The sequence below is a fragment of the Callionymus lyra genome, chromosome 3 (genome assembly GCF_982586985.1).
Source record: "Callionymus lyra chromosome 3, fCalLyr1.hap1.1, whole genome shotgun sequence".
Classification (NCBI taxonomy): domain Eukaryota; kingdom Metazoa; phylum Chordata; class Actinopteri; order Syngnathiformes; family Callionymidae; genus Callionymus; species Callionymus lyra.
The window spans coordinates 19,070,946-19,082,680 of NC_141820.1; the positions used below are offsets into that span (position 1 = coordinate 19,070,946).

Below are 11,735 nucleotides of genomic sequence, written 5' to 3' on the forward strand. Positions count from 1 at the left end.
CAATAGTCGATGACAAAGTAGCAAAACACCCACTTATAAGAAGTTGCGTCTTTTTTTTTGGAGTATTGGTAACAATGTATGTCCACTGCGAGGCGCTGAAGTGTCACTTTAATGAATCCGTGGATGAGTAGGACTGATTTAATCTATTCCATTTTTAACATAAAACACCGAATTTACCGTTTATTTTAAGGGTATTTTAATCTAATAAGAATTAAATAATTATACAACACAACTAAAATCTTCTTTACTTTTCAAGAATCAAAGCGTTTATTTTCATAGGTACTATGAAATTCTTACTTTGTACCCCCAACAAAAGTGCACAGTAAAAATAAACATATATATATATATATATATATATATATATATATATATATACATATATAAATAACTATATATACATTTGAAAGAATAAAAATCTAAAAAAAAAACAGAGCAACAAAAGTACAATTAGTGCAAATAGTGCATGAGGTAGATGTGGTTTTAACTGTTGAGGAGTCTGATGGCGGTTGGAAAGAAGGGGTTGAGGGCAGGAGTGTGATCACTCCTTTCACAGCGAATCAACCTCCTCCATTAGCCTGTTCTCTGTTTCCCCCTAACCATCTCAGTCTGACCTCTCTGACCTTATCTCTAAAACACATCTAACATGTTCCTCTGATTGACTCATTCCTGATCCTATCCATCTTCATCACTCACAAAGAGAACCTCATCATCTTCGTCTCTGCTATCTCCAGCTCTGCTTCCTGCCTTTTCCTGAGCGCCACTGTCTCGAGACCATACACAACTACAATAAAACAACATATTATTTAATTAAACTTCATTTTCTGGTTTCAACATCCCTGCATGTAAAAAATGGAAAGATGTGGATTTTTTTTCAAAGAACAACTGAAGAAAACAAACGGAACAAAAAAATAATCTAGCAGTCATTTATTTTTTCAAAACATATACAGAAAATATACACATATGTAGTTTAAAAAAATATGATGAATAGACACAGATTTTATGAAAAGGATGTGTCTGCGTATAAATTAATGGTGCTTTTTATATGAATGTATTCATATTAGAGTCAATCATAATTGACAAAATAGTTAAGAAGGCATTAAAAAGGTTCTTTTTTTTTTGAACCAGAAATAAACTGAGAAATCATTCTTAATATGAAGATAAAGAGGAATTACAGATAAAAATATGATGATAGATTCATAAGAAGGATATGTTGACAAATAAAAAGGGGAAAATCCAAGTGATAATAACAGCTGAATAACTTAAATAGGGATAAATGTACTGTAATAAAATATATTTGGGATCTTCCTGTGATATTTTAAAGGAATTTAAATTATCACAGAATTTTGTGATTCAAAAATCAATTAGAGACTTAGACTCTCACATGGATAATAAAGGCAGTATAAAAGAAATACCTATGCATACAAAAATGGAACAAATTTGTGGAAGTTAAAATCATATGGTCCTTATTTATTAGGATTTTAAATAAATTGTATTGTTTCATTAGATTTTAAATAAATAACATTCCAGCTCAATTTCAGAAAATGTAGCCAAAGAGGATAGAACTCGAGGTTTTTTTCTACTTCATGACAGGGATTTTCTTATGTTGGTATTAAAGTAGATTTCTAATAAAAAAGTCATTATTTTAGGTAAAAGACTTCCACTTACATTAAACACTATATATTGCTTGATATTAGGGTTTGTATGTTAAACCTTAAACAAGCTTCATTGCATGTTGGTGTGATCATTGCCACCTCCTGACTCGAGCTAACTTAATCATTCCTTCTTTAACTGAGATTATCAGCCGGCAGATTCATTACTGCCAATCCTGGCGCACGGAGGGTTTATCCGGACAAAGTCCTGTGGATAGCTTACTTATTGCGGGACTGCCTCTCCCTGACCGACAGCATGTCCACACGGTTCACGCTTCTTCTTCTCTCCTTGTTGATTCTCTGAGGTTCTCCAAGTGCTCAGTGGGGGGTTCTGAATCCTATGAGCCCACTGGAGTGAGTTTGCAGCTGCAGCCAGAGTGAAGTCCGGAGCTGGACAGACGGAGCCCGAGGACGGAGGTCAGTGATTTCTACATGCTGATATAAGCAACTATTACGATTACGCAAGATGTTTGTCTATAACACGTATTGGTGCAATTTGTGCAGTTTTAAAATGATCATTGTATTTATAGCTGAAAAGTAAACAAGTAAACTCGCAACAGACTATAACTCCCTTGTTTTTCCACGTTCTCAACCACTTTGAAGACCATTTCGGTCGCCTGTCGGGGGTCCGTAAATCAGTTCCTAATTAGTAAATCAAAGGTGACAGTCAGTGCTTCTTGGCGCTGTATTCAGATGGACATAAACTCAAAAACAACAAACTCTCCGCTGTACTTTCTATCGTCACTACCTCGATCACTAGTTTCTGTCTACGTCAGTAGATCTTCCAATCAACTCTCAATACTGTATTTCTTTACATCCTCCAATCAGGGTGAAGTGCAAAAACAAGTTACAAAATCAAATGTCTCCTCCAATGTTGCTCAATACTTGTGACCTAATATCTGTCCACGCAGAAAAATAAGTTGACTCTACAAGAAGGTTTTTAACAAGTGCTGCTCCAGTCGATGAATAAACGACGACAGGAATAACGTGTTAAATATGTGGAGATGATGTTCCTTTAAAGACGCTTCCATCGAGTACTCTTACCGACAAGCAAAGATAAAGCCGTATTCGACCTTGATTTTGTCATGTGACATTCCAACACAAATTTAGCCCATTATATTAACATCACAAAATATCAAGGAAAGGCATGACACATATATAATATAGCACAACAGAGCATGACTTTTTCAAATGAAGGTAAATTTCTTTATATTTGAGTTTCTGCAAGAATGTATCAATTCAAGGTGAGGTGAAGTCACACGATTCAACGTGCATTTATTCCGACGCATGTTTTTTTTTTAAATAGCCGGTTCAGGTTAAAAAATGTTGACTTTCCAGTACATCTTCATGACCGACCTCATCCTGCAGGGTAGTCGACAACAAATGGGAATCCTACAGAACCAGAATTTCACCAACACCTTGAGCCAACTGGAGATCGAACCATGGGAGTCAAACTCTTACCCATCTCAAAATGGTCAGTATTGAGAAAGACACAAGTTAGTTGTTTTTACACTACATCATCCATTAAAGTTCTGTCAACAGCAACCTCAGTCTTTTTGTATGTGGTTCATATTGTTAAACAGGCAACGCAAGGGTTAAGTGGTTATGGTCCATTTGGACTGAAGGGTTTCCAGAATGAAGCTGGTCCAGCTTTCCTGACTCACCTTTATCAGATGATACCTTACAGCATTCAACTAAGAAAAAATAGTAAAATATAAGACAGAAAATCAGAGAAAATATTAATAAATAATTATTTTTAATTATTTATTCATCTACTATCTTTTACGTAAAAATACTATATATATATATATTTAGTATTTTATATATATATATATAATCTATACATATATGAATACTCAAAACAGATAATGTATCAACTAGAAAATTGTTCATTTACACATATATTGTAATAGCAGAACATGTATTTTATTAACACATTTAAACTGAAAAGCTGAAAATCATAAATAGCAATGAGGACTATGTAGATGTAGCTGAGTGGTTCTTGACAGAAGGACATTGAGAGAAGATGATGGAAACGATTTTAAAGTGTAATTGTACTCATGGAATTCCTTTAGAAAACCGTTGGGTTTTATATTCTCTAAATAATAATATGAGTAGCAGAGAAAGTTTTTGAATGGATGCAACATTTTATTTATTTATCATGTAGCGGCTTATATGGGCTTTCTGTTCGGTAAATGATTTTAACACCCAAAGTTTCTCTTTCGTGGTCTTTCTTCTTCCCAGAAACCAACCTCCTAATCGTGCTCGCCGTTCTGATCTTCGCCCTGCAGCTGTGTTTAGCACTTTACTTCATGCTGAGATGTTGGAGTCTGGACAAGAAAGTTCAACAAGGGTTACAGGACCCGGAGGAACTTCAAAAAGGTGCGTGTGTTGAACGATTGTTTTGATCTTAGATTCTTTGTGAGATATTTATAGGGACAGTCGTTTGACTAAAAACAAGATGGCAGGAGTGTCTGCGTAAGATGTTTATTGTTAAAATCTTATTTTCCAGTATTTCAAAAATAAATCCAGTTAATGCTTTTATAACAAGATTCATATATAGAATTAGATTTTGACAAGTTTTTATAATTGTAATAAATACCAATATACATGCATTTTCTAGGGATTTGTTACTTTATAGTTATTTTATCTAGAAAAACATTTCTTTGCAAAGACGAAATGAATAAACTAAAGCTATAACATTAAAATGATATTATCGATGTCTGCAAAATGCATTTTTTGGGTTCCGACCCACCAGTCACTGATCTACACTGTGATGAAACAACTACATTTTAAAAAGTTGTAGAGAGTAACTCTGACAGTGAGACAGTAGACAGATCTAGAAAAGTCAGAGTTAAAAATGGGTTTAATTTAAGATAAGAAAAATTGTTTTTTAACAGAGACGTAGGTATGAGTGTGTGTGAATGGTTGTGTGTCTTTGTGTGTCCAGGCTCGGGACCCGTGCGACACCCATAAGGGATTACACTGCGCAAGAAGTGAATGAATGAATAGGTTAAAGCGAAGGCAACTTAGATGTTTTGAATGAAATTATTGAAAAACTTCTGACATCACAAGTCTCTGAAGATAATCATTTTCTTCATCCTCCAGATTCTTCGCAACTCTTCACGTACGCTCGCCCTCAGCCCGTCTACCAGCTTTGTGTAAACGACGCTGCTCCTTCATCCGTATGTGGTGCAGATGAAGAACATGAACCTTCAAGGTCTTTCCCTGGACTTTTCATCCACTGGGATCTGGTCCAGTAGTCCTGCTCTGTGACTCTTCGTTTCAGGATCAGTTCGATCAATTGAAGTCAATCATCAATAGAAGAAATTAATGAGGAAGTCAGGGTGCTCAAATATGTTTTATTCAAGACTGAATATATTTATTGAGGTAAGATGAGAAACCAGATCAGGACAAAGTGTCTCTGTAGCTGTGTAGCTCTAATGGGGAGAAAGGGATGAAAAGAAAGAAAGAAAGAAAGGTGACCAATGTTCTTTTGAATATTTTAAATATTCATTTTTTTAGTTGAATCCTTAATATAACAATAAATAATATTGAGTGTTTCTGTTTTTTTTTATACTTATCCCGCCTTTGTTTGTCCTTTTTGTGACTATTTTTCTGCTCAAAACAAAACAAGCTGAATACAATTAAAAAAAGAAAAAACAATGTAAAAAGAACTTTCCATTTTTTTTTAAATAAAGTAATAAAGAATATTAAATTATTGATAAAATCATTTATTTCACATGATTCTTGTCGTCTTAAAAATGTAATGTTTGAAAAAAGGTTTTGCATGCAAGGTAATAAATAATAAAGTAACACAATTGTTTATGTGCTTAAAAAAAAAAAAAAAAGTTAATTAAAGCTGTGTCATTCAAAGTCTTTCCAGTGTGAGGCAGTGACTGAGTAGAAAATTGAGGCAGTTGAGTAAAAACTTTCTACAGACGCTCGAACTGCTGTCTTTGTTTGTCTTTTAAATGTTCGCCTGAAATCAAAAGCTCCGATGTCATTCAACAGTGGGCGGGGCTTGAATATCAGTTCTCCAAAGGTACTTTGACGCATTCAGGTATGAGGCCCAGATGTGGCGCCTTATCTCTGATGGTGAGACGATTCCAGAGCAGCAGCAGTGATCAGAGGGAGTCTCGAGAAGGAGGATGATTTCATCTGCTGTGATTTGAAGTTTCTCTCCGGGGATTTACAGGAAACGTAAGAGTCATTTTCTAAAAGAAGGACTGACGACACCCAGGTGACCAGGTATGTGCTTTGACCCTGCTAGTGCTTTAAATAAAGAACCAGGTAATACTTCTATCTCATGTTTCTCCATCTCTTCATTTTGGACCTTGAAATGTCTTAAATAAATATAAAAGGAAATGAGAAATAATGTGCTTTTGATATTTTCAAAACTGTATCTTTATTTTTAGATTCAAGATATTTTTGAATCTCAAATAAATCTTAAAAGGATGTTATCGTACATGTCACGTGAATTGCAAGGTTTTCCTCTCATAAAAATGTTGTCATCAAACAAACATCTTGTCACTTATATCCATTACATATTCAGAGAAGTTCAATTGAATTGAATTCAATTTCATTTAAAGTGTCAAATCATTACAAAACATTTCAAGACACTTTACAGTTCAAGTAAAAGTATATGAGTGAAAAGGGAAAAAAAGATCCCAGTGCCTCAACAATGAATTAAAGTGTGACAGTAACTTTGTTTTAGAAGGCAGAAACCTTGAGCTGAACCACACTCAGTGTTGTCGGTTCTTGTTCTACTGGCAGTTTATTCTTAAAATCCCTGTCCCGTAAGTTTCTGTTCAAATATTGGTAAACGATAAAGAGTTTTCCATTTTCCTCAGTTTTTATATTTTATTTTATTTATTATTATTTATTATTTTTTAGTTTGAAAATAATCATCAACAGTGATGAGTCTGCATGTTTGTAGAATTCTTCACACTGATAAACTATATTTGCATTGATTCACGTTCTGCTAATAATCCTGGTTTGCGTCGTCCTTCGTCTTATCCTGTCTGGGTTGTGGTTTGCTTTAAGAATAGCGCATCAGTGACATTAAGTTTATGCAACTCAGCCAATCATACATCATGGATAAAGTTTCATCTCTAAGTGTAATTTTGGGCGCTCGAAAAAGGGACCCCTATGGTTGCTTATTATTATGTTTCTGTTGAGCAAGGTGAAGTCTGCATACAAGAGCCCCGCCTAAAAAAAACAATCACCAGCCGCCACTGGTTTTCACTAAGTAGAATTTCCAGATAAACATGTATCTTCACAATCCTCAGTCTCAAAGGTTTTAGGGATGGTAAAAGAGGTAGGAGGAGGCAGCTCAGTTGTTTTGCTTCAAGTCTCTATGAAATGTGGTGCTGGAAAGTGGAAACTGACTTGAACTGACATATCTTTGCCGTTTTATCCATCAACAGTGAAGTAATGTTTTGTTGCTGATGTATGTACGTAAATGATCGTTGTATTTACAGACTGGCTGCCAAGATTGAACGGGACCATGACGGATAAACACTTGCCAAAGTGGACGTTCAAAACAGGGGTCCTTCTCCTAATTCTCCTGGCTTTTGTTGTGACACTTTGGCTCTCAATCTACTTCGATAAAGAACAGGTCAGAAAATCTTAATTCAATCAGGGGTTGTTTTTTTTTAACTCGAGGTCGATAACTCCACCACCACAGTCGACACTATTAGAAAGGGATGAATGATGGTAGAAAGGGACCTCGTCACTTTAACTCGTACACAACACATGACTCATTGAATTACATTCAGTTGATATTTGTTAATATCAATTCATAGACAGGACAAAGTCTTTAAAAACACAATGGCACAGCAACTGAAAATAAATAAATGCCTGAACCGGTTTAAAGTAGGGAATGTATAACAATCATTCCTTGTCCGCATTTCTATAGTAACAGGAAATATGGACTACATCCACAATTTGTTTTTATGTAATTGGGCCCTGGGTTACCAAAATGGTTAACCTCTCCCTTTCCACAGGGGTTGTTCCCAATGCATTTAAACATGCCATTGTGGAACTTGTTTGTTTAAATGCTTTGTGACCCTGGTCTAGAAAAGCGCTCTATAGTATATATCGTATAATTCACCAAAAATTCAAATTTCACTCACTTTCTACTCACCCTCATGTCAACTAATGGTTGGGATTATTATCAGAGTAATCTGTTCCTTTTTAGAGTTATAGAACAAAATGTACATCCATTTTAATGTAGCGACAGGAGCTCAGTTGTTGTCGTATTTATCTTCCTCCATAATGATGCACTTAAAAACATACAACTACTCCGTGGTGCTCATCTGTAATGTTCATCCTATGTTGTTTGTTTTTAATTCTAAAACGGAACAGATTACTCTTATATTAATCCAAACCTTTAATGGACATAAGGGTGAGTAGAAAACGACGAATTTTGGTTGAAATATCACTTCAAGATACACAAAACACAAATAAAAGAGGCAAAGTATAAATTGACTAATAGAGTATGAAGTGACTTAGTTAATTAAAGTAACAGTTCAAGTTATTTCATTTTCAAATATACATGTATCAAGACATACAGCATAGATGAACTTGTAGTCCTCTCAGACCCACGATGCAAAACATGAAGAGTTGAAAGGACATTAACTAAGACATTAAAAAAAATAAAATCAACATATGAAATAAATAATCAACAATACTTGAATAATTAACTAATAAACAGAATATCAACAAAATTAACAAAGTTAAGGCACGGGTAGTTAAACAGTAAACACGTATCATAATGCACAAAGTACGGAGTTTTAATAGATGGTGAGGTGAAATAGTCCTAATAGCACTGGGAGTCCAACATTATGTCTGTTTTCAGACTCATAAGGTGCAATTAAGGTGCAATGGTACTTAATCTTATTTAGAGAAGTATCTTAGTGGTCAAATGGAATGTTTTTGTTGGTGCATTTTGGGATATGTAGGTCTCTTCATTATCGCTTTAATACATTTGTCTTACGTTGTCTTTTTTCATTTTGCCTTTTAGATTTTATGGGGAAACATATTTACAGAGAAGACACTGGACAGCAAGTCCTTAGTATACAATAACACGGCAACAGTCCGTCTGACAGAAGATGACTTCTGCAGGTTTCGGGCTCTTTCACCTGAAGAAGAGCTTGAAGAGCGACTCCTACTGGAGTCCAATGCCTGGCCCCAAAACCAGTCACTATCAGATACATTTTCGTTGAAAGAGTCAAGCAACCCCAAAAACAGTTCATTTACCCTAATCCCGCGAGATGGAGGACAGCAATGGCAAGTCGGGGATCAACTTAAAGTTATAATCAACATGAGGGATTTTCAGGGAAATCCTAAAAAAGTTGGAGGTGACTTTTTAATTGCCCGACTCCACAATCCACTTCTTCTTGCTGGTGTTGCTGGACATGTTGTCGATCATCTGAATGGCTCCTACTCGGCAGTGTTTCCTCTACTCTGGGATGGAAAGGCAGTAGTTGAGGTAAAGACTGGCTACCACTGAATGATGAAAATCAATTGAATCTTTTTTTTTCTTTCCCCATCTCAGGTGAAATTAGTTCATCCCAGTGAAGCTATCTCAGTTTTGCGAAATATCTCCAGAGAGCAGCCAGACAGGGTGAAATTCAGTGGGGTTTTCCATGAAGGCAATGTCTCTGAGACAACTCTATGTAGCATCTGCCTGCGACCCACTGGCCAGCCCATATGCGACTTCACTGACATCAGAACAGGAGAACCCTGGTTCTGCTACAAGCCAAAACAATTGCATTGTGACTCCAGAATTTTTCACAGCAATATGTCATTTGGAGAGAACTTTGGTGTGGATGAGAAGCTGCTCTTTCAAAGGTAACACAAAGGTTAAAATGTGAAGAACCTGCAGTTAAGTTTTTTTGTTGTCTTTTATTGGACATGTACAAATATCAAATCCAAACAGTTGGAGCTGAAGATGGTAAAGTAAAAGAACATTTGTTTTATCAGGTTTATTTATTATTAGCCAAAAATCAGATTTTTAACAAACAAAAGGTTCTCAGATCAAATTACCCAGATGTCTTTATATTGATTTAATGATTGTCTTGAATATCCTTTTTGTCTCAAGACTGTGCAAGTCTTTGACTCAAGCACATGTATCTATTGTTTTGTTTTTTTTCCTGTCAGTGAAACCAACCTGAAAGTGGCCATACCTGCATCTGGACCGGAGAGTGTGACTGTGTATTCTATAAGAAATGGTAATTACAGTTTCGTCTGCTCTCCTGTCAGGGGTACCCACAGAAATTCTGCATCAATGACCTTAAGCTTTCTTGATATTTTGTCATTTTCATAATCAGACACAGTCAGAATACTTTCCAGAGCATGTCAGATCCATTGTTTTAAAGTAAAATGACATATTTCTTTAAAGAGTCAAGGTTTGAATATTTGATAACAATGCTTTTTTTTTTTTTACCAGTGCATGGGATTAGTACATTAGGAACGTACTATTCTCCTGATCAACTAGGTGTAAGAGGAAAAACTCTGGATCTTTCTGGAATTTCTGGTTATTACTACCATGGTCTTTGGCAATCTTTGACTGGCACACCGATCCTACATTTTGAAAACACTGCCATCGGTCATTGTCTATATGACAAGGCACTATACTTGTTTGGGGATTCCACCATCAGGCAGTGGTACACATACTTCCTTGAAAAGCTACCAGGTAACAATTAGTACAATGTATCCATGAAATAAAAACTTTCGTTCCTTAAATCTTGTTTTTTTTTCTCCAGAGCTGAAGCAGTTTGATCGGCACACAAGTGAATTGACAGGACCTTTGTTAGCGTTGGATTTTAGAAGAAACATCATGTTGAGGTTCCGTATTCATGGGCCACCCATTCACCTTCCCAACGTTCCTGTTTCTGATCTTCACTATATTGCCAATGAACTGGATAAAGTTTCAGGACGAGCAAAAAATGTTGTGGTTATTGGTATCTGGAGTCACCTTGGAGCATTCCCCATCAGAGTTTACATCCGACGTCTACAAAGCATCCGCCAGGCTGTCATTCGACTGCTTAGAAGAGCTCCAAAGACAATTGTTGTCATCCGGACAGCAAACCTTCAAAAGCAAACGCCTTCAGTCACATGGGTAGGAAGTGACTGGTTTTCTGTAGAGCGAGACAAGATCCTGAGGGCTGTGTTCAAAAGTGTAAGAGTCCAATGGGTGGATGCCTGGGAGATGACTTTGGCCCATCACCTTCAACACGATCTCTATCCTCAAGACGCCATTGTCAAAAATATGATTGATGTCCTCTTGTCTTATATTTGTCCACAAAGGATTTACCGCAGAGGGAGAGTTAGACATAGAAAAATAAAGAGTAGAATCTCTGGGTAAGACCTAGCAGGACCAAACCAAACTTAATTGAACAGAGAAACAGAAGCAAGCTTTTAGATGCAAGTGGATTACTGACTTACTTCTAGGGGCTCCAACCTTTCATTTTTGTGAGCTACTTTACATTACTATTTAGCACTGGACAGATATCTTTATATAGCATAAAGGGTTATGCTTCTTAATGGCATCATTTTATTTGAATTGCTTTTATGCTGCTCAAGATGTCAAACATACACTAATGTTTGGATATTGTATAATTTAGGGGTTTTTATATATTTTTTCACATTAATCCTGTATTGTACCTTTTTAAGTAAAATGTTTAGGGCAATTTAGGAAGGAATCCCCGTGGCCTTCTGAGAAGGCCTAAAGATTAAATGGAAATAAATGAAATGTAAACCTCTCGCAATGTGTGAATCGTATTTCTTTCTCATCCATTTCTTAATTGAAGCCTATAATCATGACTATTCTCATTTGATAACCTCAGGATGTTATCCTATCAGAATATTCTGACTTTATTAATACTCCGTCAGGACTCAATGAATCCATGGCAAAGTCAAAGCTATTTATTTTTGTTTAGAGACTGAGTCTCAAATGAACCAATCACAGTTTGGTTTTATGTGGTTGGGCCCAAAACAGCAGAGTGCTCAGCCTTCTTCAAGTCTGACCAAAGTCATTTTAGTAGAGCGATTAGAGGGGGAGATTTAAATGGCTGCAAA

At 35.9% G+C, this 11,735-nt stretch overlaps 2 protein-coding genes across 3 annotated transcripts; both read left to right on the forward strand.

Moving 5' to 3' along the window:
* Window positions 1-1,904: 1,904 nt before the first annotated feature.
* Window positions 1,905-5,489, forward strand: LOC148083701 (uncharacterized). Of its 2 annotated transcripts, none has more exons than XM_087785791.1 (4): window positions 1,905-2,066; window positions 3,018-3,123; window positions 3,894-4,031; window positions 4,758-5,489. In XM_087785791.1, exons 2-4 carry the CDS (start codon window positions 3,033-3,035, stop codon window positions 4,910-4,912), a joined length of 384 nt encoding a protein of 127 aa, XP_087641917.1. In that variant the 5' UTR covers window positions 1,905-2,066; window positions 3,018-3,032; the 3' UTR covers window positions 4,913-5,489. The 2 variants fall into 2 exon arrangements, with proteins under 2 accessions (XP_087641917.1, XP_087641918.1); XM_087785792.1 differs by having other exon boundaries at window positions 3,023-3,123.
* Window positions 5,490-5,737: 248 nt separating this feature from the next.
* On the forward strand, window positions 5,738-11,404 carry LOC148083702 (NXPE family member 3-like). The gene is made up of 7 exons (XM_087786803.1): window positions 5,738-5,900; window positions 7,133-7,269; window positions 8,677-9,144; window positions 9,211-9,506; window positions 9,816-9,886; window positions 10,105-10,350; window positions 10,421-11,404. The coding sequence occupies exons 2-7, from the start codon at window positions 7,159-7,161 to the stop codon at window positions 11,020-11,022; spliced, it is 1,794 nt and encodes a 597-aa protein (XP_087642929.1). The 5' UTR covers window positions 5,738-5,900; window positions 7,133-7,158; the 3' UTR covers window positions 11,023-11,404.
* The last annotated feature ends 331 nt before the right edge of the window (window positions 11,405-11,735 follow it).

What these genes read in the sequence shown, in the direction of transcription:
- LOC148083702 (XM_087786803.1), top strand. Translation starts at nt 7,159, where the DNA reads ATGACGGATAAACACTTGCCAAAGTGGACGTTCAAAACAGGGGTCCTT. An exon ending in GAGAAGCTGCTCTTTCAAAG is followed by an intron (nt 9,507 to 9,815) that starts GTAACACAAAGG and finishes TTTTCCTGTCAG; the next exon opens with TGAAACCAACCTGAAAGTGG. An exon ending in CTTCCTTGAAAAGCTACCAG is followed by an intron (nt 10,351 to 10,420) that starts GTAACAATTAGT and finishes TTTTTTCTCCAG; the next exon opens with AGCTGAAGCAGTTTGATCGG.
- LOC148083701 (XM_087785791.1), top strand. Translation starts at nt 3,033, where the DNA reads ATGGGAATCCTACAGAACCAGAATTTCACCAACACCTTGAGCCAACTG. An exon ending in CTCTTACCCATCTCAAAATG is followed by an intron (nt 3,124 to 3,893) that starts GTCAGTATTGAG and finishes TCTTCTTCCCAG; the next exon opens with AAACCAACCTCCTAATCGTG. An exon ending in CCCGGAGGAACTTCAAAAAG is followed by an intron (nt 4,032 to 4,757) that starts GTGCGTGTGTTG and finishes TTCATCCTCCAG; the next exon opens with ATTCTTCGCAACTCTTCACG.